Here is a 26,520-nt window from a genome sequence, read left to right as displayed (position 1 = left end):
CTTCGCTTCCGATTCCATTCACGGCTTTCGATTTTGAATTATTGCTGTTAACAATTTACAGTAATACTCTAAATTATAGCCGGGCTCAAATGTTTTTAATTTAATATTTTTGATCACTAGTAATTTGTAGTTTACATGTTTTTAATTTTTGTTTGGTATTTGGCAGAATGTTTGCGAGTATTGCCTTAACTTTATACATAGTCTGTGCGTTTATAACCTCAAAATAATTGACATTTGACGTTTTCTTGTATTTATGTATGAAACTAGAAATGTTTTAAAAGAGATAAAACAAAATGTCCCTTTTAAGAAAATCAGTTCCACTTTTAAGAAATGCCGTTAAATATTTTCCTGGAACAATACAAGGTACAGTCATATCACGTCGTTTTTTTTTATTTTTTTATCATTATTGGTTTGATATGAATTTTGGATTCTCCATTTTTAGCACCAAAGATTCACCGATGGGTGGCACCTACGTTAGCGGAGTTTAAAAGACGCGAAAACAAAGCGGGTGGTAAAAAAACCAACCCTAGGAATACATTCATAGAATGGAATTTAGAAGCGGAATTATTTGCATTCGGAAAGCGACTCAATGAAGAATTCGACTCGGATTTACTTTTACAAGCTTTTACGGATAGATCGTACGTTATAAAAGAAGAAATGAAACAAAAGGAAATGGAATTTACAATACAAATGAAGGATAACAGAGAGCTTGCTGAAGAAGGTAATTTATTTTTATAATTAAAAACTTACTTTCTTAATGTTTCCTGCTGAACTACTTGTAATAAAGCATCATTTTATATATCAAGAGGATAAAAGGGATATCATTTTGTCTTTTTAATTTTGCATCAATAATCTAGAGAATATAGGTGTTAAATATGTTGGTTGCTTTGAGCATAATGTTGCTGTGTAGAACACAAAGTAATGGACCATAAAGATACGTAACGGAGGAGATTAAAATGAGCCATCCAGTTATTTAAAAAGGCATTAAACTATCTAATGTTGTTATTGTTTTCTTTTAAGGTGACAAGTTTATCAATCAGTATACAAACTTGTATTTAGAAGCTGTCCTTCCGAGGTTACCCTTGGAAGGTATTACTGCAATTAAGGAACACCTAAACAGTGAAGAAACACTTGCAAATATATCCAAACATCTTGGTACTAAAGACATTATCTTGGCATCTGTAAGTTCAGCCATTTTACAAATTGTTTTAAGTATCTGGATATCTGTTTACTACTGAATATAGGCCTTTCCCAATTACATTAACAATATACCCTAGATTGCATAAAACATTTTGTTTCAGGAATACCCAGTAGATAATTTTACTTTAGCAAACACATTTAAAGCAATAGTTGGAGCTCTGTTAAGATCATCGGGAGAGGAAAGGGCAGCTCATTTTGTTAGAGACTTTGTTATTACACAATTACAAGGTGATTTTTGTGTAATATTATACAATTTATAACATTTTTATGAACAAAAAGAACAATTAGTTAGGTTACACCTCATTAGTGCTGACTTAAACCTAAATACTGGCTGAAAATACTTTAGCCTGGAATATAAAAAAACTTAGTAAGCCTTTATTGAGATTAACCTATTTTAGATACCTTCTAACATACATCTAAATTCGCATTTATATTAGTTAGATTTTTAAATCTTCTTGTTTCTGTTGTAATAAAATTGCATATTTCAGGTAAGGATGTAAATGATTTTTGGAAGATAGAAGATCCTTGGGCAATGCTTTCTGGTATAATTGAGAAGGAAGGAGGTAAATTAGAACCTAGACTGATTGGTGAAGTTGGCAAGAATACTTTGCTAGCTTGCTACAGAGTTGGACTTTATATAGACAAGAAAATGCTTTCTTCGGGTAAGTAAATAAAATAAAACATTAGAAGCTTTATATCTCCTACTAACTGCTGCCCACGACTTAGTCTGCGTGGAGTTCAAAACTTACGTTCGCCCCTTTTTCCAACCTATCACCTTATATTAATATTAATTTATGTAATAACAAAAATCTACTGATGCCTTCCAAATTTCTGAGCCCGGTAGTTTGTGACCTGATTATTTGGTAACCCTTATTGTTCGATATCTATACTAATATAACAAAGTGTAAACACACACTTCTTTGTTGCCTAAGATGTCAGCAATCACAGCATATTTTTGAATAATCCTCTTTTTAATAAAAAGCCCTTCACATATGTCACACTTTAGGCTATACATTTTTACGCCATTAAACTTAGGGCGTACATATTTTGTATAAAAACCCTAATGTGGGAAAGAGACCATAAGTTGCTGCCAACATCAAGGAAGCCAGACTTCCAAGTTTCGTCATGTCATTTTGACATTTGCAATTGACAATTTGACACATGTAAACAATAAAATAATTTTATGCTGATGAAATCGCACGAGAACAGCTAGTCTATAATATTAGTTTAGATAATATGATGATGATGATGGCATTTATAACTGACATTGATATTAAATTAATGACACAATTATATTACATTCCAGGTTTTGGTGAAAATATATCAACTGCAAAAGAAATGGCAGCAATTGAAGGTCTTAAGAAAATATTCGGCACAGAAGACAGTATGGCTCCGATTAATTTTAAACTCCAAGGAATACCAAAATCGAGTCAAAGGAAACAAATATCTGCCAATTAAATTAAAACCACAGTTAAATAGATATAGTATAAATATAACAAATAAAAAAAATATCATTAATCAAGTTTGTATATTTGTTTAAAACATCAAAAAATACAATAAAAGTCATACATTTACACATAAACACTAAATTCATATTAACAAACATAGATTATTTATAGTGCAATCAGATTAACAGGTTGATACAAAAATCCTGGTAGCTCGTAACATTAAGATATAAGCTGACAACAAAATTGAAATAGGTAATACCTTTTTCCATATTCCATTATCACCATATTCAGTATTATTGCGTCTTGTAGGACAATGGGTTTGTAGACATAATATTAGCTTGGTGCCGAGTCCATTATAAGGTTTCCATGTTTATCCTTGATGCGAACTCTGCCAGACGCGTACCTAGTCTCTGATGTACCATCGTTGTAAATAAATTTAACTGTACCATCGGGGAATTCTCGACGCTGCAAATAAAAAAAAAAAATCACTACCAAACTATAATAAGGATAACCATTATTACAGATTTGATGAAACATTTTGATGGCTCCTATGTGATATGTTTGAAATGCACATTTTGAAAGACAAATATGAATTATTATGACGTATTTAACATGAACATATAATAGACACGAATTTAGTTCTTTTTAGGGTTACTTTACTACACGAAAATTAGTGTTTATCAAGTAAATTTCAAAAACAAAAACAAAGTTTAAATCACAGAATTGTGTCCTGCAATACATAAGAGTCATTTTATTGATCACACAGTGCAATATGTGACACTTAGTAAGAATGTGTACATATGGTTACAAAGTAAGATTAAGGGCCCGTCCTACCAAATTTTAAAATTGTCTGATATCAATCCAACTAACATATGTGATGGAAATATCGGATTTTGTTCCCGACAGTGACGTCATTTTTAAGCTATCTGAGCCTCTATCAGCCAGTGGTGGGACAGGGCCTATCACTTGTTAAATTTAAAACAGTAGATAGTGATGAGAAGCAACATTGTTTAAAAGTTTAACAAAGTTAACCTTGTGATCTTTATTATGAACTTCAATTTGTCCATTACTGAAGACAACACGTTGTTCCCCGTTAGCTGAGACAGTTAGCGCCGCACCGTCTGGGAAGCGCCACTCCTCACGTACATGCACATTCTTAGGATCATAGTAACGTACACTGCCATTGGGCAGACGGATTTCTGAAGAACCATCCTTGTAGCGTTTTTCTACTTGACCACTGAAATTAAAAATTAATTAACACGAGATTCAAATTGTTTCTTTATTTTGGACACTGTAAATAGTTTTGATTGATTTTTAATATACCATCTTTCTGGATTTTCAAATGAATAAAATAATCTACATAGTTGTGTTTGCCAAGATTCCTGTGTCTTATATACTGATATTGATTTTAAAGGAGACTAGTAGAGACAGCAAATAAAAGTTTTTTCTTACTCAGGAAATTCCAATACTTCTAATCCATCAGCATGTGTTGTATGAAATGTCTTTGTTTCAGCATAAAAATATTTAATTCTACCCTCATTATAAAAATTCTCTTTAACATCACCATTGTAATAAACAAACTTGCTGTATTTGCCGTCTGCTGATATGAGTTTCACATTACCGTTTGGAAATCTAAGTTCCTTTGAACCATCATGTTTAGAAATTTCGGTAGGATTTAAATTGGTTTTTGTTAAACTACTTTTGCTTGTACATGGTTCTGGGGTGACAATAATTCTGGGGTCTTGAAACTGGTCGATAATTGTACATGATTTTTGGCTTGAATTACTTCTTAATGTAGAAGTCGGAGATCTTGTTAAAGTATGTGAATTACTACCTGAGTATCTCCCACTTTCTTTTGAATAATTTGAAATAAAATCTCCAGATTCGTAGGAATTTCTGGAGTGATTTGTTGGTGAATTTCTTGTTATCCTATTACCTAGAGTATGTGATTTTGTTTGCAATATAGGCTTATCATTTAAGTTTGTTTGATGTAGAGGTAATGAAGGCTGTCTTTGCTTAGTTTTAGTAATAAAATAATTGCTATTGTCATTAGAATTGCTATTCTCACTTGAATTGATTAAACTAGATTTTTTACTTGCAGGTGAAATACTCCGAAACCTCTCATCATATATTTTTTCTAGATTGTTCTCATCTTCACTTTCTGATGCACTTTTTTCGGAACAATTAGTATAACCTAAATTCTCAATTTTGTCAGTATCTGTCAAATAATCTGTTGGAGATGTACAGAAATCATCTACATTTATTGTTTTATTTCTTTCTATTTCACTTAAAGAATCTTTTTGGCTAAAGTATTTTGCATATCTAGAAGTTATATTTAAATTGGGGACACTCTTTGCTCTAGCCCTCATACCTTTATTCTGTGGTTGCAATTTTTTCATTCTACTTTGTTGTTCAATTTCAAATGCTTTATATTTTATGTTTGGTTCTATATTAACTTCTGATTTTGATTCTTTAGAAGTCATATTTGTTAATTTTTTATTTATTTGCTCAAGATATTTTAAATTGGTTAATCGTCTTGTCACATCATTACTGTGTTGAATTCGTCTATTTTCTTTCTTTAACTTCTCAACTTCGTCTTGTAAATCCTTTTTCTCTTTATCTGCAAGTTTTAGTTGGTTACGCAGTCTTGCAATCATTGAGGTAGATTTAGCATCTTTTATTCTTATTTCTTCTTTAAGGTCATTGATTTCTTTCTTTAAATTAACAACTTCATCTTTGTCTTTTTTATTCAATCTCCCTCTTATATCCCTGACATATCTCTCATAGAGCTGTCTCTGTTTGGTTAGTTTTTCTTTTTCTTCAGCTATATAGTACTCGGATAAAACTTTTTCTTCATTAAACTTTTGTTCAAATTGTGCCTTTTCTTCAAAAAACTTTTGCCTCTCTAGATCAATTTCTTCACGCATTTTAGTCAGGTTTGCATTTTCTTTCCTAAACGTTTCTATCTCATCTTCTAATTCAGTCAGTCTTTCTTTAAGTAATTCACTTGTTGCAATCAGTTTATTATTCATTTCCACCATGTCTGCTTTTATTTTATTGCTGTCATTGTTACAGTTGTCATTATGACTTTCATCTTTTTTATTTTGTATGCCAGGTACATTTTCCGGTTTATCCTTTTTTGTTTTATTGTCTTTGATATTTTGTCCTTTATGATTTGGTCTACATTCACTACAACAAGGACAATTAGAATCTGCTTGTTCTACTGTAATGCAAGAACAGCTTGATACAGTAGAACATGTTTCTACACATTCTGTACACTCACTCTGACATGCAGTATCACAATCATCATTTCTACCACTTTCATGACTTAAATTTGGGCCAATATGCATTAAATCAGGATTATTAGATAAACATCTCTGCATAACTAATGGCGTACTTTCTCCGGAACAGTCAGCTTTATTTCTCCGAAGAAATCGATTTATAAAAGAATTCTCCAATGCAAAACTTTCATGTGATACCTTGTTTTCAAGCAATTCAAACATCTTTTGTTCAGAAGATTCCATATCTTGATGTATTTTATCCATATTATCATCACAGCTCATATCAGATATAATGCTTTTTGATGGAGAAGAAAAGTTTTTGTAGTATTCACTTTGTTTTAATTGTCTTAAGAAATCATCTTGTTCTTTAGTAAGTACCGCTGCCCAAGTTTTTCCTTTGGTTGCTTTAAGTGGATGCTTTCCTTTAGGTAAATTAATTAGTTTTTGAGCTTTTTCTATAGGACTCTTCTGATTAGGTTTATTTGATTGATTTGTTTCTGTCTGCACAGGTTTTTCTATATACTTTTCTAGTTCTTTGATTTTCTGTTCAATTTTATTATTTTTTTCTGTTGCTGATTTTTTTGTGGTTATTGGTTTTGTGATTATTTGAACTTCAACTTTTTCTAAATCCTTTGGTCTTAGTTCTTTTGCATTTCTGTTCATTTCAATATTTGAATTGTTGGATTTACTTTTTGGTTTCTTTCGAACCCATGGCAAGGTTTTTGTATGTTGAATTATCAGATCCTTCTTTTGTATACCAAAACGTGACATACCTTCACCTCTCTTAAGGAATGGTTTCTTTTGTATAGGGAAAGATTTTTGTTGAACTTTATTTTCTTCTGATTGTAATTTTTCTACAACCAAGGCTTCGAAATTTTTCTTTGGAGTTAAAATGGGAATCTCGTCTACCGAAATCTGTTTGCGAGATGAAGACTTTTCTGTATTATTTTTTGGAGGTGATTTTACATATTGGTTTTCAGATGAAACCTTATCATTTACCGAGGCAGGAGAATTAATGAGGTATTCAGATTCTCGAGATAGATTCAATTCCGACACTCCATCGATTAAATCACGTTCAATCAGTTTTCTTGACGAAGTACTTATGTATGGCCGAGGAGATACGTCGTTTGAAGAATCTTCGTGCGTTTGTAATAAACTTTGAAAGGTATTATAACTTGTACTATTGCTAAAATGACTTACAATTTCAGTCAAATTTGCAGACATTTCAGGTGAGTCCTGATAAAGTGATTGTTGTTTTTGGAGTTTCCCGCGCTGTAATAATTGTAACTGTCGAAGGACTTGCAGTCGTCCTAAGATTTGGGACGGAGACATAGAAAGATCACCTTCAGAATATGATTCGTCCATTTTGATTTAAATATTACGTTGTATTAAATTATTTAGATTAACACTACATTCATTTTGAGAAACAAACAAAGCACTTCGGCAGTTTAAAATTGAAACTTTAAAAATGACATTGACTTGAAATGGTTTGACATTATGGAAGCAATGTGACCTGGATTCAAAATATGAAAGCAAAGTTGGTCAAGAGAGTTTTTTTTTTAACTTACTAGAATTATAATTATCTTACTCAATTAAAACATCTATGATTTTGTTGTTGTATAGCTGTAATGAAGTTTTCTGAATATTTATGTAAAAAATTACAATAACGGGCAACGCAAAGTGAATTGACAATCTGTCATTATCTCAATATTTTTTTCCTTCCCGCTTGCCATCGATAGATGTCAAAATTTTTGTCCATACTTATTCAAAAAACATCTGGTCATCAGCAGACGAAACATCTAATAGCAATAATGTCTAAAAGAAATAGTTATCGTAGGACACCGAATTTTAAACCTGAAGTGAAAGTGGTCAAAAATCGTTCAGGATTTCCAGTGCCTACAGTCAATCGTAAGGAGAAAGTTGAAGTTTTACCTGAACCTATCAAATCTGCATCTGATAAAAAGCTGTACAAGTGAGTTTAACGTTTTTAATACGGAAATTTCATTTATTTTAAGTTTCACTGTTAAATGTCATATTGGTTCACACATTTTAAGTTCATAATATGAATGTCAATGGCACTAAAATGATGAGATAATTTTAAGGATGAAGTATTCCTCCCAATTATTTGATTCCGGTGATAGATGGATGTTATTATATAGTTGAAAATAAAGAATATGTACATAAAAATATTGCATTGCATTTCTTAGTTTGCAAAAAATTTAATGTACAATACAGTCCTTATATTGTTTTGACAGCATGACATTTTTCTTAACTTATGTACTTAAAAAGTTAATATAAACAATCCTAGTTTAATTCATAACTCAAATAATTCACTATTGTTACAGAACAATACGATTGAAAAATGGTTTAACAGCACTGCTCATCTCTGACCCCAGTAGACCTGTTAACCAAGAAAACAATAGCTCTAGTGAAGAAGAAAGTAGTAGTGCAGAAGAAAGTTCGAATACAGAAAGTGATGGTGGCAAATCAGGTCATTCAGCTGCGAGTGATCACCATGGTACACATAGAAGAAATGAATTTGATGAAGAAAAATTGGTAATTACTTTTATATTAAAATACTATACCTAGTAAATATTTTGTGAAGCTTAAAATCAAGCTTCTCTAATTGTGGTAGAATAGTTGTCAAACATCTTGGTGTGTTACAATATTGTATGGAACAATGAGGAGAATGCAATTATTGATTTTAGAGGGCACAGTCAATGACCTTGAACCTACATTTGAGAAGATATTGAAATCTGAAAAGCTTAATTTGTAGATTAAAATAAAAAAAACCCAAGATCAAGGTCATTGATATTTAATTGAGCAGTATTAAAGCAAATATGCTTCAGTCCATATTTATTACTCTATGAAATCCTGGTTTGCAAGACATATCAGATATGTTATGTATAATAGATATTACATAACTTTAGTGAAAGGTATATTAAATGAAGCCAGAGTAATTAGATCATGACAGTAACATGAAAAACAACTTACAATAATTGAGGCAATTTTCATTTCGTATTATTTTTGCCCAACTGACTAGGATAATGTACACATTGATTTAGGTTTCCCATTTTATTTGCTGTTGTTCACGATTTCGTCCGCGTGGAAAAAAAATATAGCCTATGTTACTCACTGATAATATAGCTCTTAAATAGTAAAATAATTTTTGAAATAGGTTTAGGTTTTCAATTATTTAAATGCATCTGTTGTTTGTATCTTCGTTTATGTGAAATAAAAAGATAATAAAAAATGTAACCTATGTTACTCACTGATAATGTAGCTTTTTAATAGTGGCAGAGTTTCCTAAATTAGTCCCCTAGTTTTTGAGTTATTTCAATACATAAAATACAAATCTTTCCTCTTTATTATATTAGTATAGATTGAATAGTATTTACACTTATGATTCTTTTATACTAAACAGCTTGGCTGAATCCAAGGATTATGATTTTTGCAGTAATATTTATGTTTTAAATAATAATAATTATATACTTCATTGATCATTAAATAATAGACCATAGCTATATTACCTATTGTATTGTTTTTGATGACTTAAATAGGAATTGTTGACAACACCTTCAAATTTTAATTGGTTGCGGCTTCTATGAATGTTTTAAAGGCATATTCTATTCTCTAACACCTGTTCAAATACAAATGTTTAACTCATTTTAAAAAGAATGAGCGAAATGGCAATATATTTTAGTACATCTTTCAAAATTAAAAATAAATATTTTGTACTACACTCCAGATATATTCATCTCTCTCTAAACTAATGTATCTATGTTATATCTGTAGCTTCTGTTTAATCTATTCTAATAGTATTCGTAATTCATACTAACTGTTTTAGTAACCACTAAATGTCTCTGAGTGCGGTAGATACACGTAAATATATCAAAAACATGCATATCCCACATTTTTCTAATCATTCCATTTATCTTTATTTTCTTAGTTAATATGTAATACATTTTACATTTGTAAAATACAAAATAATAAAAAATTGAGCAGAGTAGGCAAATTACAATGACTCAAGCAACCAGTGGCCAGGGCAGAGATAGGAAACTCCTCACTAAGAAAGCAGTTTCTAAAATAACTGCCTTTTGAATCGGGCCCTTATTTAAACTGTCAAGTGGGAGCTTCTATTCTTATTATTTATTTTTATTTTTATATTATATCATCATCATCATCATCACAGCTCACTATATGTCCCATCTGAGGGGCTCGGAGCTTTCCCTACATGGCAGGATTCAAACCCAGGACTTGTAGATAACAAGTCAAGTGCTTAAACCCCTGAGCTACCGACGCTCGTTTTACATTATATTTTGTTATTATTATCTAAGACGTTGCATGCTTTCTCCAGGTCCGCTTTCGTCGTAATCTTGTGAGATGCATGAAGGACGCGTGTGAAAAATTTTTATTGAGAAAGCGATGCAAGATATTTTTTAACCAACTTTCACTTGACACGGTACGATTTAGTATCCAATATGTAACGTCAAAACAAGTTTTTTACCGCTAGGATTCAAATAGATTATGTTTAGAGTAATATTAACCGTATTTCGTGAGACGTAAAGTATGAAATTGATTAAAAGTAGTGGCGGTTTTTTCCTATAACGATAGAATGTTTTGACACATTGTTTATTGTATAAAGTAGTGTTTGTAAACAGTTGTATTATTCTATTGTTTACAGTTTATTGATCATTTGTATTAGTTAGACTCATCCTGTTTAGGTTCGACTTGTGATTTTTGCCCGCGAAAACGTAATAACTCCTTAGGTAGGTCATTGAACATTCACAGCGTCACGTTTTCGTTAATTTCGTTACAAGAGGGAGATGAAATATATAAAAAATGCTGGGGAAAAAGAGAGGGACATATACGTTACGGCATGTTAGACAACAGAATATGCGACGTTTCAAATACATTTTTCACTTATAGTGTTTAGACCCTGATCTGATTTCAATTCACACAATATACTAAAAAATACTAACCTTGTAGAGAGTTGTTTATTTAATAGTGAATACAATGTCACGACAGCCTTGGTAGAGTTTCACCATCCGAGACCGTTACAATGCTAACATTACCTTCCTGTTAGTTGGGCAAAAAGATTATTTTAGAAAAGGTTTCTTCGACCTAATCCACAATTTTCAAGTTAAATGTACACGCTCTCTTTTTAGTTGTGCGCCGGAGCCCTAAGTTAGGCCCTTTCCCTTTCTACGATTTTCTTATAACAAAAGAATGGGAATGAAAAGTGGATTTACGATTCAGCACTGGACGATGGAGCACGCATGGGAAGGGAAAAAATCCTCTTTGTGTACGTTTCTTCTCCATCGAATAGGGATAGGCAACTGCATTTACGGATGTCTATGGGCAATTGATTGAATTGATTAAAGTAACCTATTGCTTGTTTGCCATCTGTTATATATAAAAAGCCCCTACCTCTTTTGTCTTAAAGCTCGTATACACACATGGTATTCTCGTTGGTAGGCGGCGTGCGCGCTGTGCGTGGGCGTGGGCAGCTACAGCGATCCCCCGGACATCCAGGGGCTGGCGCACTTCGTTGAGCACATGGTCTTCATGGGCAGTCAGAAGTATCCCAAGGAGAATGAATTTGATTCATTTATAAAGGTAAAATAAGATTTCATGCCAATTTATTGTGTAAAATTGTTCATCATATGTTTTGTTTAATTTTGAACTGTTTAATAAAATCAATGTTATTGTTTTCGTTTTGAAACATATGACATCTGACATAATATTATTATTTGCTGTAAAGTCTAATAGTTTTGCTAATTAAATTTAACGCAGATTAAATTTGTCTTAATTATTTATGTTAAATTAGAAAAAAGGTGGTTCCGACAACGCGTCTACAGACTGCGAGCTGACGACGTTCTACTTCGAGATCCAGGAGAAGTACTTACCTCAAGCTATGGACATGTTCAGCCAGTTCTTCGTCAGCCCGCTCATGATGAAGGAGGCTATGCAGAGGGAGCGTGAGGCTATAGAGTCAGGTATACTCTATTAAAAATATAAGAAGTTTAGTAATCAATTTGAAAGCAAATTATACACTATTTCAAAAGACTTTAACTTTTGGATTCATACTAGTTTTGATGTTTTAATCAAATTACGTTTTAATCAAATCACAAGGAGTAAAAGGTTAGAGGGGTATGGGCATGTTATGAAAAGGGTTGAATCGCATGTAACAAGATGGACGTTAGTTATGAATGTGGAAGTACACCGGTAGAGGTAGACCTAAAAAGAAATGGATGGATTGCGTGAAAAGTGACATGATGAAGAAGGGAGTGATGACTGAGATGACGGATGATAGAGTGCTTTGGAGAACGAAAACCCGGCGCGCCGACCCTACGGGAGTAGGATAAGGCAGGGGAGATGATGAATGAAATAACAAATAATCTGTATTTCAATAATTCTGTACAGATTTCCAGTATTTTTTATACAGTTTGCTTTTAGTAGTATGTCTATGTCAGAGTAAATTGACCAATTATATGAATTGTCAACAAACAGCGTGTTATAGTCGATGATTAAGCAAATGCACGTAACGTTATGAAAGACCATAAAGATTTCTATGCGTTGAAAAATGATATTACACATTACTTTTATTACACCAGTTCTCTATAATTTGTACTTGAGACCTTCTAATCCTGAAACTTTGTTTCAAATCAATTAGTGTTGTCGGTTTTTGATATTTTAGCGGATCAGATAATCGCGGAAGTCGCTGTGCAGAATATAATTTTGCGACGTACCGAGATGTTTCCACAGTGGTAGAGCCCGCTTTAACATCTTCGCACGATGGGTTGACTCGCCCCCAGTAACATGACCACACAGAAAACAGGCGTGAAGTGGAAGCAATTCCGCGTTTCGTCTGATGAGTGTGGTGCCGGAGGCCTAATTTTAGTCCCTTTCCCTTTCCAACTTTTCTTAAGAGGAAAGGATGGGAAGGAAAAGTGGATTTGACGGTGGACGAGTTGCATTGGAAGGGGAAATGTCCTCTTTATGTGCGTCACCTCCTCCGTCAATTGTGGGTAGGCAACGCAACTGCAATTGTGGATTTTATGGGCAGCGGTCGCTTTCCATTTCGGTGGATTCAGGTGGCCGCTTGATTGTTTGCCACCTTATATTATAAAAAAAATGTTATAGGGTTGTGGGGAAGGCGGGCTGGGGTAGGGGGAGCAAAGTGCACCTTTTATTAAGATGGCAAAAAAATTGAAACAGCCAATAATTTTATATTTTTAAATGCTGTGTTCCTATAGAGTTTGCGATCGCGTCACCGTCTGACTCGAATCGCAAAGACCAGTTGCTGGCGAGTCTGTTCCCCGAGGGGCACCCCGCGCGCACCTTCACGTGGGGCAACCTGCGCAGCCTCAAGGACGAGCTGGATGATGACGAGCGCCTGCACCGCGCCGCGCACGACTTCAGGAAACGACATTATAGTGCACATCGCATGACCGTCGCTGTACAGGTAGGAATCAATTATTCATTACCAGCTCACTATACGTACCCATTGAAGGGCTCGGAGCCTACCTTTTAACCTTTAGGCTATAAACTCTAACAAACATCCATCGATCCGCATGGATGTTTGTTAGAGTTGTTAAAGTTTAGTTGGATATTGATCCATTTATAATTTTAGTAAGATGTCAGTTTAGATGGATGGAGGTTTTTAGAAGGTCTTTGGAAGATCTCGATAAAATTTAATAAAAATTCGCAACATAATCTGGAAGAACACATATACTTACTAAGTGATTTTATTAATTCCGCCCGCTAGTGGTTGAATAATTTAGTAGTGTTACCGTTACCTTTGTGATTTTACGTCCTCTTTATGATTTAACGTTCAATATTCAGCTTTTACCTGCGACTATTCCGCGTAGAATTAATAAATATAACCTTATTAATTAAACTATGTGCTTTTCTAGATTATAGTCTACATTAATGCCAAATTTCATCGAGATCTATTAACTTCTGGAGATACGCCTGTGAATTCATTCACCTTTATAAACATGTCGTTAAGGTTTAAAATCGGTTCCAAACACGTATTAACTACTAGTTATCGTTTCCAGGCTCGTATGGATCTATCGGAGCTGGAGCAGTACGTGGTGAACACGTTCGGGGGCGTGGAGAGCAACGGCCTGCCCCCCACAGACTTCTCCCCGCACGCTTTCTCCCCCGCAGCCGTCACCCCGCAATTCCGCAGTCTCTACTACGTCAAGCCCGTCAGCGATACCACAGAGGTAATTTTTTTATATAATATAAGGTGGCAAACGAGCAAGTGACCTCCTGAATCCATCGAAATGGAAAGCGACCGCTGCCCATAAACATCCGCAATAGCAGATACGTTGCCTACCCTTAACTAACGGAGGAAGAAACGCACATAAAGAGGCCTTTTCCCCATCCCATGCTTCTCCACCGTCAAATTCACTTTTCCTTTCCTCTTAAGAAAAGGGTAGAAAGGAAAAGGGACTAAAATTAGGCGTACTCGGAAGTAACCCCAACAGCCTTACAAATAAACGTGGTATAAAGATAGACTTAGGTACACAAAATATTACAGATTTTAGATCTTAGTTTGGACTAAACTATACTGTAACTAAAAAACATTGAAAAAATATGTGGAGATTGGTGTAACTCATTTCGTTTCGCAAATACTATATATAGTGACTTTAAAAAATAACGTTGTTTCTTAAAGTTTTAGCATCAACGACTCTCTGTAACAAAACACTTTGTTTTATTGTATTGTAAAACTTTCAAATTAATAACTATTAAAAAATGTACTGTAATTGCTAATATTCTACATAACAAATAAGTGTACATTTACGCTTTATTCGATTATAATAGAATTATTTGCGATAATGTTAAAATAGAGTTTTTTTAGGTAACCTTAACCTGGTGCATGCGTTCTCTTCTATCGGAATACGAATCGAAACCCCACCAGTACATATCTTACCTTTTAGGACATGAAGGGAAAGGCAGTCTACTTTCTTACCTAAGGAAAAAGTAAGTATACTTATTAGTAATGAAAACTATACTTTGACATTTCGTAGAACATGTATTGTGTGACGTCACAGTGTATTGGAGTGGGGGTAAATTATCTCATTGTTGTTTCAACCACGAGATAGTTCACACGTCTTTTAGTTTTGTTAAATACGATTTTACTGTTAATAGTTATATTACTGCAATGTTTAAAACATTATTTAAATTATATTAATAAAAAAATATAAGACTAAATTCTGCTCGCGAGTTTGTCCGCGTGAAATAAAAAAGTAGTAAAACAAAAGCTATGTTCCTCAGTGATAACATAGCTTTTATGGTGAAAGAATTGTTAAAAGACTAGCTTTCACTCCCGATTCCATTCGCGTAAAATTAAATACGAAAGCGTAATAAGTATGTGTCCTTCCAGACTATACTAAGTTTACGCCAAATTTAATGAAGATCTGTAGCCGTTTGATAAGTAGTAACAAACATCCATCCATCCTTTTTTAATTTACAATAATAATAGATGTATGATGTTTTTAATTCAGAGTATGGGCGCTTGGTATCTACACGGGAAACTCAGAAAGTGGTATCGATTATACTTCTATGTACAGTTTGTTCTCCACGAAAGTGGTACTTACCAAGGATGGACTTGATCATGTTGATGAAGTGAGTTTATAAACTGACTAAGTAATTAATAATGTTATATTTTATTTTAGAAATATTTCTCTGTATTCTATTTTAATTATTTCAGGTGTTAGAAGCAATATTTTCATATATAAATATGCTTAGAGAAATTGGTCCTTCGGAACGGATATACAATGAAATTAAGGTATGTTGTTTAATATGAAAAATATTAGAAATTGCATATTTAATTAAACGATTAATAAAATACAAATTTGAAAAAGAAAAATAATATTTTTTGGTATAATTTTTTTTTTAATTTTGTTAAGTTTGTATTTTATTGATTTTGTTTAGTTATTTTTAAATTTAAATGTTTTTCTTATGTTTTTTTTTTATTTTATTGTAGACGATAGAAGAGACGAGTTTCCGTTTCGAAGAGGAATCTCAGCCTTCAGATTATGTGGAGTCTTTAGCGGAGAATATGCATTTCTTCCCTCCGGAGCATTATATTACTGGAGACAGACTGTATTATAAATACGATCCTCAAGTAAGTATCGCTAAATATGTATTTAAATATTTTTATTATTGCATTTTATTCATTTTAAATACACATAATAAAGAGGAAAGATTTGTATTTATGTAAGTATTGAGATAACTCAAAAACTACTGGACCGATTTTAAAAATTCTTTCACCGTTAGAAAGGTAATTTATCTCTGAGTAACATAAGCTACGTTTTTATTACTTTTTAAAATCACGCGGGCGAAGTCGCGAGCACCAGCTAGTCTATCCTAATATTATAAAGAGGAAAACTTTGATTGTAATGAATAGGCTCAAAACTACTGGAACGATTTTAAAAATTCTTTCACCGTTAGAAAGGTAATTTATCTCTGAGTAACATAGGCTATGTTTTTTAATTTCATGCGACTGAAGTCGCGAGCAACAGCTAGTTTATAATCATACTAATGTTATAAATTCGAAAGTTTAGATGGATGGATGTTTGTTAGAGTTTGTAGCCTAAACAGCTGAACGGATTTCGATGAAATTTGGTATCGATGTGGAGGATAGTGTAGAAGAACACATGGGGTACTCACTTTTGTTTTTTTTATTCTATGTGGACGGAGTTGCGGATGATAGCTACTATAGTTATAATACGACATTCGCATTTATATTAGTAAGAAGTAAGATTGTTTTTTCATCACCAGCTCACTATACGTCCTCACTGAGAGATTTTCAGTTCCAGCGATACCAGTAGCAAATCCTGTATATTAGATATACATATCTTAGCACTGTTAGCGATACGTACCAGGTGTTTTAAACCCGGTTTCGCATTCAAAGTGTCCCTTTCAGCAACTGACGCTTTTCTTAATAATATGTAATTTTATTGTATTTTTCAGGGTATAAGAGAATTATTGGAGTGCATGCACGCGGACTCAGTCAACATAATGGTGATGTCCAACAAGTACGCGACGCCCGTCAACTACGATATGACGGAGAAATGGTTCGGTACTGAATATAAACGACAAGGTAACCAAACTATATATTAACTAGCTTTCGCCCGCTTCTTCCGCGTGGGATAAAAAAAAATAAAGCTTATGCCAAATTTCATCGAGATCCGTTCAGTTGTTTAGGTAACAAACTCTAACAAACATCCATCTAAACATCTTATTAATATTATAAATGCGAAAGTTTAGATGGATGTATGGATGGATGTTTGTTAGAGTTTGTGAAACCTAAACCGCTAAACGGATCTCGATGAAATTTGGCATGGGTGTAGGTAAAAGTATGGAAAAACACAAAGGCTACTTATTTTTGTTTTTTTTTTAATCCTACGCGGACAGCGTCGCGAGCGAAAGCTAGTTTATAATATTAGTAAGATTAATAGTTTTGACTAGCCTATGTTACTCTGTGATAATATAGCTTTCTAATGGTAAAATAATTTTTCAAATTGGTCTACTAGTTTTTGAGTTAATGCGTTACATACAAATAAAAAATGTTTTCTCTTATTATTAGTATGCACTGTGATTCTTAAAAGACGGATCACAAGCTTTGTGGTCTTCAATAGCCATCGTTTAAGCGTAAAGTATGTTTCCCGATTTTCTATAGTTATAATTATTAAAATCGGGCAACGTAATTTGTGCGTATACAATAGCTATTAAGGTCCTCTACCTCCCCAAAGCTTGTGATCCCTCGGTAAAGAAGCATCCTGTATATTAGTATAATTGAATAACTTTTGCCCTTGATTTCGCCTACAATAAATTAAAAAAAAAACTAATTACGTTCTTTTAGATACTCTACATTTGTACCAAATTTTACCGAGATCCAATAATATGTTCTGGAGATTCGAACATCAATCCAATTATACTCATTTATGTTTTTTTTAGATATACCAAATAACTGGCTACATCGCTGGCTGAATGTGAAACCATACACAAACTTCCATTTACCTGCTGAGAATATATATTTGACAACAAACTTCGATCTAATAGCGCCCGCGCCCGCGTATCTTGAGGCCGCCAATGAAATAGGAGTTGATTTGATGACCAGTTCTGTTAAAGATGTACATAAGAAGGTGAACGCGGCTCCCAAGATCAAGAAAGTGCTAAAACACGGCGATTTGATCGCTACTGTTAACAACTTTAGGTTGGTTTTGCTTTGATTTCACTTGAGACTAACTTTTATATGATAATATTCATAAATCTTTATATAAACTTAAACTCTTCTAAATTAAATGTTCAACTAGCTTACGCCCGCGACTGCGTCCGCGTGAAATTAAGAAATAATATAAAACATAGCCTATGTTACTCACTGACCACGTAGCTTTATATAGTGCAAAAATTTTTGAATTCGGCCCAGTAGTTTTTGAGTTATTTCATTACAATGAAACAAACAAAGTTCGTTACCTATTAGTATAAATAACGAACTTTGTTTAAATAGCGCCTACTAAAAAAAATACTATTTCTGTTCTCTTTCTACTTTAGGATAACGTATCTCCTTTCTCATTCATGTAACAAAAAGTCTTAAAGTGACTTCTAGTTTATTTAATTATGTTTGTTTATAGAATTACTGGAAGTTGGATTTTCATCGTGTTTTAATGTAAATATATCATAATGTATTTTTTTATAGGTTGGATCAACCGAATCTACTGCGTAAGAATAGACATATGGAGCTTTGGTACAAGCCCGATTTTAAATTCCGCTTTCCAACAGCTTTGTTATATTTCTGCTTCATAACTCCGCTAAGTTTGAAGACGCCGAAAGAGTAAGTTGTTTTTTTTACTGTGATTTTACACTAATGAAACATACGTTAAAACGTATTGCTATTTTATTTTTTAAGGGAAAAGATGTTGTACAAAAACATTGCTATTTTATTTTTTAAGGAAAAAGTCATTGTACAAAAATATATTGCTATTTTATTTTTAAAGGTAATACAAAAACGTATTACTATTTTTGTAACAGTGGATATTTCTAATGAAATAGTGTAAAATATTACTATTTTCAGAGCCTGTCTATTAGATCTGTGGACGGACGTATTGCAACAAGATTTGAAGGTAATTTTATAGTTGCTGTTTTAACATGTGTTTTTGAATATCAAATATGAATAGTATGTTTTTTCTTTAGGATAATTGTTGAAAGATATAAAAAAGGATGTTTTTTACAGGAAGAAGTATACGCAGCCTACATGGCGGATTTATCTCATTCACTTTACGTATCGGACAAAGGGCTCACATTGAAAGTTAATGGATACAACCAAAATCTACACGTAAGTTTTTTAAGTAATATGAAACTCAAAGATATAATCTAAGTAGTTTTTGCCCGCGATTTCGTTTGCGTAGAAGAAAACAAGAGTAAGTAGCATATCTGTTCTTCTAGACTATCCTATGTAGACATCTATGCCAAATTATATCGAAATCCGTTTGGTTTACATCCGTTTGGTTTTTGGTAGACATCCATCTAAACTTTCGCATTTATAATATTAGTTTAGATAAGTATTTTGATATTTACATATGTACTAGCTTTTACCCGCGACTCCGTTTGCGACTAATTAAAAAAAAGTGAGTAGCCTATGTGTTCTTTCAGACTATCCTCTACATCCATACTAAATTTCATTGAAATCCATTCAGCCGTTTAGGCTACAAACTCTAACAGACATCCATTCAAACTTTTGCATTTATAATTGTTATGTATGCGCCCGACGACTACGTCTATGTGACGTGAAACCAGTCTGCACAAAGCAAGCGCTGTTTTAATTACTCATTCACATTTATCAATAATATTGGTATGTATTTTGATGTTAGTTGTTGGTGGAGTTAATAACCCGCGAGATGAGGTCAACGGGCAGTACGTTGACTGCGGGCATGTTCGAGGCAGTGCGCGAGGTGCGCGCGCGCAATTACCACAACGTGCTCATCAAGCCGCATAAGTTATCCAAGTAATGCTGGCTTTATCACTACTTACTAGCTCCGCCTCATATATAAAAACTTTATTTTATCTATACTATTATAATAGCGTAAACACACACTTCTTTGTTGCCTAAGATGTCAGAAATTACAGCATGTTTTTTAATAATTATTTTTTAATAAAAATCCTACACTTACGTTACGCTTTAGGCTATATATTTCCACGCTATTAAACTTAGGTGGTATATATTTTGGATAAAAACCCTAATGTGGTAAAGAGACCATATTTTGCTGCCAACATCAAGGAAGCAAGATGACTAAGATTTGTCATGTCATGTCATTTTGACATTTGTTATTAATAATTTAACAAATGTAGACAATATAATAAAATTTCATAATTCTATGTGGATGATCATTGTTATGTATTTAATCTAATGTATTCATTAAAGAAAAACAGAGAATTATTGTAGACTAGCTGTTGCTCGCGACTTCGCTCGCGTGAAATTAAAAAAAAGTGAATATATAGCCTATGTTACTGATAACATAGCTTTTTAATGGTGGAAGAATTTTGAAAATAGCTTCAGTAGTTTTTTATTTATTTCATGCAAAAATACAAATCTTCCCTCTTTATAAAATTAATATAGATTTTCTAAACGCAGCCGAATTTGCTACGTTTATTCCCCATACATGATAGGTAATATTTTCAGAGACTTGCGTATGGATGTATTACTAGATCCATACATATCTCCGCGCGACAAGGCGGCCGTGGTGCACAACCTCACTATAGACGACCTGCAGGACTTCAGCAGGCGGCTGCTCAGCAAAATGTATTTACAAGTATGTTTTATACTAGTTATTTCGCGACTTTGTCTCTGGAAAATAAAAAAAAATGTAAAGAATTTCTGAAATATGCCCAATAGTTTTTGAGTTTCAATAAATAGGAAAATACAAATCTTTCCTCTTTACTATATAACTATAGATTTATAAGAAAATAGCAGTATACAAAAATCTTATCTCTAGTCCTCTGAAAAGCTAGTCTTGTTAAAAATTACCATAACGATTTCGTCTGTCACATTTGTATAAACATTCTTGTAATAATGCCCTAGTAGTAGTAGTAGTAATTACCTTATATGCTTAATGTATTAAACTAGCTGTTACTCGCGACTTCGTCTGCGTGTAATTAAAAAATTAATAAAATAAATTGAGCCTATGTTACTGAGTGATAACATAGCTTTTGATTGATGAAAGAATTTTTAAAATTGTCCCAATAGTCATTTTAATACATACAGAAATTCAACAAATATAAATTTTTCTTTATAATATTAGTATACATATGGATAACTAGATATAATCGCACTGCGTCCCCACAGAGTAACAAAAGAATATTAGCCTATGATTTCTTCTAGACTGTTCTACAAATGCCAAATTTTATCGAGATAGTAACATCCATACATCCAAGCTTTTCAGTTTTAGTATAATTCGTTTGCAGGTGTTAGTGCAAGGCAACTTGGCGTGGCACGAGGCCATCAAAATATCGGAAAACGCACTGAGGAATATACAGTGGGATGTGCTCGATGAAACTGAGCTCCCAGAGGTGAGATCACAATACTGAGGGCCAGTCCCACCAAATTGTAAATTAATAACAATCGTATGTGTAAAATATGTGTTGGAAATATCGAATTGTTACCTTATCAGACAGTGACGTCATTTTTAAGCTATATGAGCCTCTATCAGCCAGTGGTGGGATAGGCCCTAAGGATTGTAAAATATTACTAAACAGTCAAGATTAACTCCTCTTACATTTCTTCCACAAACAAGTGTAGTTCAACAAAAAAAAAACTATGTTTTCTATATGTGCAAAAATTGTTTAAGGATTTTTTTCGACAAAGAAATCTGTGTTAGTTCATTGTAAACATCTTTCCTGGACATTCGTATGTCGATGTATGATGTCTATAATTCCAGCACATTATACGAGTAAAACCAATTACCGTTGACCCGTATGTTACATGTAACTAAATGTTGTTTACAGGTCAAATAACAGCTGTCGTTGGTCAAAGAACATGACCAATTCCTAAAGACCTAAGTTGTATATGGAAATATATATTGTTCATAGGTCCGTGTACACTGGTTTGTAACCAATTAACGTTGACCCGTATGTTATATGTAATTGTATGTGTGTACAGCTCCGTGTACACCAGCTGCCGTTGGGCGAGCGCAAGCTGCGGGTGCTGAGCCTCAACCCAGCTTCCACCAACAGCATTGTTACCAATTACTACCAAGCGGAGGTCACCACGCCCAAGGACGTTGCTATACTGGAACTGCTCATGGTTAATGCTTTATTTTACTTTTATTTTTTTTTTGATTGGTTGTGTGCGTCATCCGCAAGTATAGAGTAGCTTCGCTATTTTTCCGAATTCTTTGGGCTCATTATTCGTTTGTCACCTAAACTATATCTAGGTTTTACTTCTTATAACGTAGGATGTCAGCAACCAATTCATTCAACAAATTCTTTTTTTTAATAATTTGCCCTAAAAATGCACAAATGACAACGAAAGCCTTTGATATAGGAAAACATGACCGTACCATGGCTTGCTTCTATTCCTTCGCATAACATTTTTTTTTTAATTATGTACTCCCTAAGTTTAATACCGTGAAAATATTTAGCCCAAAGCGTGTCGTAAGTGTAGGGCTTTTCATTAAAGAAATAATTATTCAGAAATATGCTTATCCTACGCCACGAAGTAGTGTGTGTTTACGCTTTAGTAGTACTAGCTTTTTGTCCGCGTGGAATTTAAAATAACAAAAAAAAAGTAGCTATGTGTTTTTCCAAACTATTCTCTACGACTTTACCAAATTACATCGAGATCCGTTCGGGAGTTTAGGCTATAAACTGTAACAAACATTCATCCATCTAAACTTTCGTTGGATATACGATGTTCAGATGCTGATGGAGGAGCCGGTGTTCGACACGCTGCGCACCAAGGAGCAGCTCGGCTACAGCGTGTTCAGCATGATGCGCTACACCTTCGGCGTGCTCGGCTTCTCCGTCACCGTCAACACGCAGGTCGACAAGTTCAGGTACACCACACCGCCACACCCCCACACCCCCCACTAGACTTGGCTAGTACACGTACGATGTACTAAAAGTAACGTTACCCAACGGCTTCTGTTAATCGGACATTTGGCACTTTTAGTACACTACACGATATCGGTCTTCGCTTCTTCTTGTTATTGTGTTCTTACAAATCTGAAGTACTAAAAGTACTAAAAGTGTGTACTAGTACGTTTTTCCAGTACTGGTACGGAGCATACCCGTCATGTCTGTCTGTCCGCCGCGTTTGTCCCGGGTAACCTCCGAAACGGCTGGACCGATTTCGACCAGATTTTCACTGAAGGGTAGCTGACATAGACATATTATAGGCTACTTTTTTAATTCCGCGCTATCAAAATGGCGACCGGACCACTATCTCTGGAACGGGTGGATCGATTTGGACGGGAGTTTGACTGAAAGATAGCTGGTAAAAACTACTTTTTACCATCAAAAATGTCTATAATATTATAAACATATTTTTTTTAATTCTACGCTAACGAAGTTTGCGGGTGACAGCTCGTGTATATATAGATAATAAAAGTTTATTTAACAATAGATTGTAATGTTGATGACTATAATAATGTATCGTGTGTGTCGTATTGTATGGATCTGAATGTTGGGCCGCCAAAGTTGGGGATGAAAGGAGATTGCATGTGACTGAGATGCATATGTTAAGATGGATGTGTGGTGTGACAAGGTTGTGTATATTAGAGGAAGTTTGAAAGTAGCGCCAGTGGTGGAGAAATTGAGAAACAAACGGTTAGCGTGGTTTGGACATGTTATGCGACGAGACGATGGGGACATAAACCAGAAAGTGTTAAGATTGAATGTGGATGGCTACAAAGGTAGAAGAAAACCGAAGAAAGTATGGATGGATTGTGTGAAAGGAGTGTATTCAGATATGACGGCTGATAGAGATGTATAGAGCAGCACATGCTGTGCCGACCCTCCGTAAGGGATAAGGGCAAGTTGATGATGATGTGTGTCCGTGTGTTGCGTGCAGCGTGCAGCACGTGGAGGCGCGCGTGGAGGCGTTCCTGCGCAAGTTCGCGCGCGACATGCGGCGGCTGGGCGAGCGCGCGCTGGCCGCCACGCGCACCGCGCTCGTGCAGCTCAAGCACACCATCGACTACGAGCTCAAGGAGGAGGTGCGCCTTTACTTTACTTACCGCATCTTTATACAATAACTAGCTAACAAAACTACGTAGCCTGTGTGTTCTTCCAGACTTATTTTTATAACATATTGGTGGGAAACGAGCAAGAGCCTCCTGAATCCGCTGCCCGTAGACATCCTCAATTGCAGTTGCGTTGCCAACCCTTATCCGACGGAGGAAAAGACGCACATAAAGAGGATATTTCCCCTTCCTATGCATCTCCTCCACCGTCAAATCCACTTCCCCTTCCCATCTTCTCCTTATTAGAAAAAGGACTAAAATAAGGCCTCCGGCACCACTCTCATCAGACGAAACAACATTGCTTCCACTTTACGCCTGTTTTCTGTGTGGTCGTGGTATTACATTTGCAAATATCTAAATAATTAAATACATTTTTTATTAAAAAGTGAAAATGTCAATTTCAATGACCTATCCATTTTTAAACATAAGTAATATTAAAACCACGCGCCATCTTGTGACGTCATAACTCTTATGCTCAGTTAATATTGTAAAATTTTAATTGCAAAAGTAATGGTTACGCAATTTCATTTAAATCTATAGTTTTTGAAAAATAAAGGTTAGAACACAGTAGTAACTTTTTTCATACAATTAAAAGTGTTAAAAAAATGTTTATTATTCTTACCAGGTGGAGAGAAATTGGCGCGAGATCGTGAGCATGGAGTATAAATTCCAAAGGCTGTTTTCAGAAGTAAGTGCATTTCAATATTTTAATAGAACATAAATCTAAAAAAGTACACTTTTTTGGAACATTTTTAATTTTTTTTGACAAAAACGGCAAAGGTTTTAATAATGTTAAATATTTAGGCGAATGCGATAGAGAAGATAAGAGTGGGCGACATCAAGACTTGGGTGGAGGACCACTTCCCCAGCGGCAACAAGTCACACTTCAGGAAATTATCTGTCCAGGTAAAGTAAACCTCATGTACCCACAAACATCTCCGTAAGCAGTTTTGTTGCCAGTTTCTCCCAAATTGGAATAAAACCACAAACACTTGACACTGGAATCCGCTAAGGGAGAATCATAAACAAGAAATAGAAAAGAAGTAAACCGCTTTTATAAAGTCAATACAAATAAGAAAAAATAACAAAAATACTTAACCTTTATAATCAAACATAGACTTAAACAGACATGTTTTTATTTGAACACTCGCTTTTGCCCGCGACTCCGTCCGCGTGGAATTAAAATAACAAAAAAAGTAGCCTATGTGTTCTTCCAGACTATCATCTACATCTATACCAAATTTCGTTGATGTCTGTTCAGTAGTTTAGGCTACAAACTCCAACAAACATCCATCCATCTAAACTATCGCATTTATAATATTACTATGATTAAATTTAATAAGATAAATCTAAAGAATAAAAAAATGACATTAGAAACCAGTGAATTGTGTAAATAATATTTTCCATACCATTTTTCGATCATGTGCCACGGCTTAGATTTTTAAATTAGAAAAAAATGCATTTTCTCCTAAATCTACAGACAGATTGCTGACTAAATTCTACATTTCATCATTAGAAATGCTTTAAAATTATGATTAAACCACTGATTTGTGTAAAAATGTAAACAATTCAATACACTATAAACAACTGTCTCTTTCTCACAGGTAATGGGCCACGTGTCGAAGAAGGACAACACAACCGAAGTGGAACTCAAGAGTTTCGACCTCACGTATTTAGACGCGAACAATCCTATCGGAGATTCCACAGAAAATGCTCCGGATTTTATCAAAGATATAAGAGATTTTAAAAAGGATTTGCCGTTTATTGACGTGCCTCAAGTCAAGTTAGCGCAGTGCTAATTTGTACCTTATTTATATACAATAAGCCACATTTTTGTTTGACAGCATCGAAATCACAGAATATGACATGTTTATGGAAATATAGATTAAAAATGACAGGAAAAATTGTCTTTGACTATTGTAAATTCAAAATAGGAATAAGAATATATTGTAGAAATATTTAATAATTCCCTTAAATTTATTTAATACCGCTTCTATTGTACATTTGTAATAAAATAGAAAAAAAAAAAAAGAAAAAATATCCAAGTTATTGTTTTTTTTTTTTTAAATGATAACAGTTTTTAGAACAAAATAAATTAGCATATGTGCATAATATGCAATGTTATATTTTTACATATTTCTGTGTTTTATATTTTTATTAATTTAAATTCGATTTGTTGCAAATAGACAATGAACAATAGAAATATAAACTCAATATTAACGCTTTGGGTTGTTTTGTTAAATTAGTGTTACATTGTAAATATAATAGAGGTATGTGGACATGTTGAAAATAAAATAAATTAAATCAATATCTTTTTTATTTTCGCGTATGTAG

At 33.9% G+C, this 26,520-nt stretch overlaps 3 protein-coding genes across 4 annotated transcripts; 2 read left to right on the top strand and 1 right to left on the bottom strand.

Moving 5' to 3' along the window:
* Nucleotides 1-219: 219 nt before the first annotated feature.
* Nucleotides 220-2,718, top strand: LOC106109036 (39S ribosomal protein L44, mitochondrial). The gene is made up of 6 exons (XM_013290434.1): nucleotides 220-363; nucleotides 443-721; nucleotides 1,021-1,181; nucleotides 1,302-1,428; nucleotides 1,689-1,862; nucleotides 2,507-2,718. Exons 1-6 carry the CDS (start codon nucleotides 294-296, stop codon nucleotides 2,656-2,658), a joined length of 963 nt encoding a protein of 320 aa, XP_013145888.1. The 5' UTR covers nucleotides 220-293; the 3' UTR covers nucleotides 2,659-2,718.
* Nucleotides 2,719-2,954: 236 nt separating this feature from the next.
* Nucleotides 2,955-7,412, bottom strand: LOC106109024 (centromere protein J). The gene is made up of 3 exons (XM_013290423.1): nucleotides 4,101-7,412; nucleotides 3,681-3,885; nucleotides 2,955-3,113 (listed from the first exon to the last, which is right to left on the bottom strand). The coding sequence occupies exons 1-3, from the start codon at nucleotides 7,292-7,294 to the stop codon at nucleotides 2,982-2,984; spliced, it is 3,531 nt and encodes a 1,176-aa protein (XP_013145877.1). The 5' UTR covers nucleotides 7,295-7,412; the 3' UTR covers nucleotides 2,955-2,981.
* Nucleotides 7,413-7,638: 226 nt separating this feature from the next.
* Nucleotides 7,639-26,182, top strand: LOC106109232 (nardilysin-like). Of its 2 annotated transcripts, XM_013290647.1 has the most exons (25): nucleotides 7,639-7,901; nucleotides 8,275-8,485; nucleotides 10,287-10,391; nucleotides 11,408-11,548; nucleotides 11,760-11,928; nucleotides 13,189-13,397; nucleotides 13,993-14,163; nucleotides 14,802-14,923; nucleotides 15,448-15,568; nucleotides 15,654-15,731; nucleotides 15,930-16,070; nucleotides 16,919-17,048; nucleotides 17,906-18,164; nucleotides 18,648-18,782; nucleotides 19,023-19,071; nucleotides 19,182-19,283; nucleotides 19,819-19,952; nucleotides 20,628-20,757; nucleotides 21,410-21,514; nucleotides 22,104-22,247; nucleotides 22,862-22,998; nucleotides 24,015-24,159; nucleotides 24,812-24,874; nucleotides 24,991-25,092; nucleotides 25,791-26,182. In XM_013290647.1, exons 1-25 carry the CDS (start codon nucleotides 7,669-7,671, stop codon nucleotides 25,983-25,985), a joined length of 3,531 nt encoding a protein of 1,176 aa, XP_013146101.1. In that variant the 5' UTR covers nucleotides 7,639-7,668; the 3' UTR covers nucleotides 25,986-26,182. The 2 variants fall into 2 exon arrangements, with proteins under 2 accessions (XP_013146101.1, XP_013146109.1); XM_013290655.1 differs by lacking the exon at nucleotides 10,287-10,391.
* Nucleotides 26,183-26,520: the final 338 nt, after the last annotated feature.

The sequence above is a fragment of the Papilio polytes genome, unplaced genomic scaffold, assembly GCF_000836215.1.
Source record: "Papilio polytes unplaced genomic scaffold, Ppol_1.0 DF824269.1, whole genome shotgun sequence".
In the NCBI taxonomy this organism is placed as follows: domain Eukaryota; kingdom Metazoa; phylum Arthropoda; class Insecta; order Lepidoptera; family Papilionidae; genus Papilio; species Papilio polytes.
Note: the sequence above shows the minus strand (reverse complement) of the source record. Positions and strands in the feature narration are given on the sequence as shown.

Bases quoted from the DNA above. Each gene is read 5' to 3' on its own strand.
- LOC106109036 (XM_013290434.1), top strand. From the start codon at position 294: ATGTCCCTTTTAAGAAAATCAGTTCCACTTTTAAGAAATGCCGTTAAA. The intron at 1,429-1,688 runs GTGATTTTTGTG...TGCATATTTCAG, and splicing joins TGTTATTACACAATTACAAG to GTAAGGATGTAAATGATTTT. The intron at 1,863-2,506 runs GTAAGTAAATAA...ATTACATTCCAG, and splicing joins CAAGAAAATGCTTTCTTCGG to GTTTTGGTGAAAATATATCA.
- LOC106109024 (XM_013290423.1), bottom strand. From the start codon at position 7,294: ATGGACGAATCATATTCTGAAGGTGATCTTTCTATGTCTCCGTCCCAA. The intron at 3,886-4,100 runs GTAAGAAAAAAC...TTTTAATTTCAG, and splicing joins GAAGTATTGGAATTTCCTGA to TGGTCAAGTAGAAAAACGCT. The intron at 3,114-3,680 runs GTTAACTTTGTT...TTTTATTTGCAG, and splicing joins TTCATAATAAAGATCACAAG to CGTCGAGAATTCCCCGATGG.
- LOC106109232 (XM_013290647.1), top strand. From the start codon at position 7,669: ATGTCAAAATTTTTGTCCATACTTATTCAAAAAACATCTGGTCATCAG. The intron at 10,392-11,407 runs GTACGATTTAGT...TCTCGTTGGTAG, and splicing joins ACCAACTTTCACTTGACACG to GCGGCGTGCGCGCTGTGCGT. The intron at 21,515-22,103 runs GTGAGATCACAA...ATGTGTGTACAG, and splicing joins ATGAAACTGAGCTCCCAGAG to CTCCGTGTACACCAGCTGCC.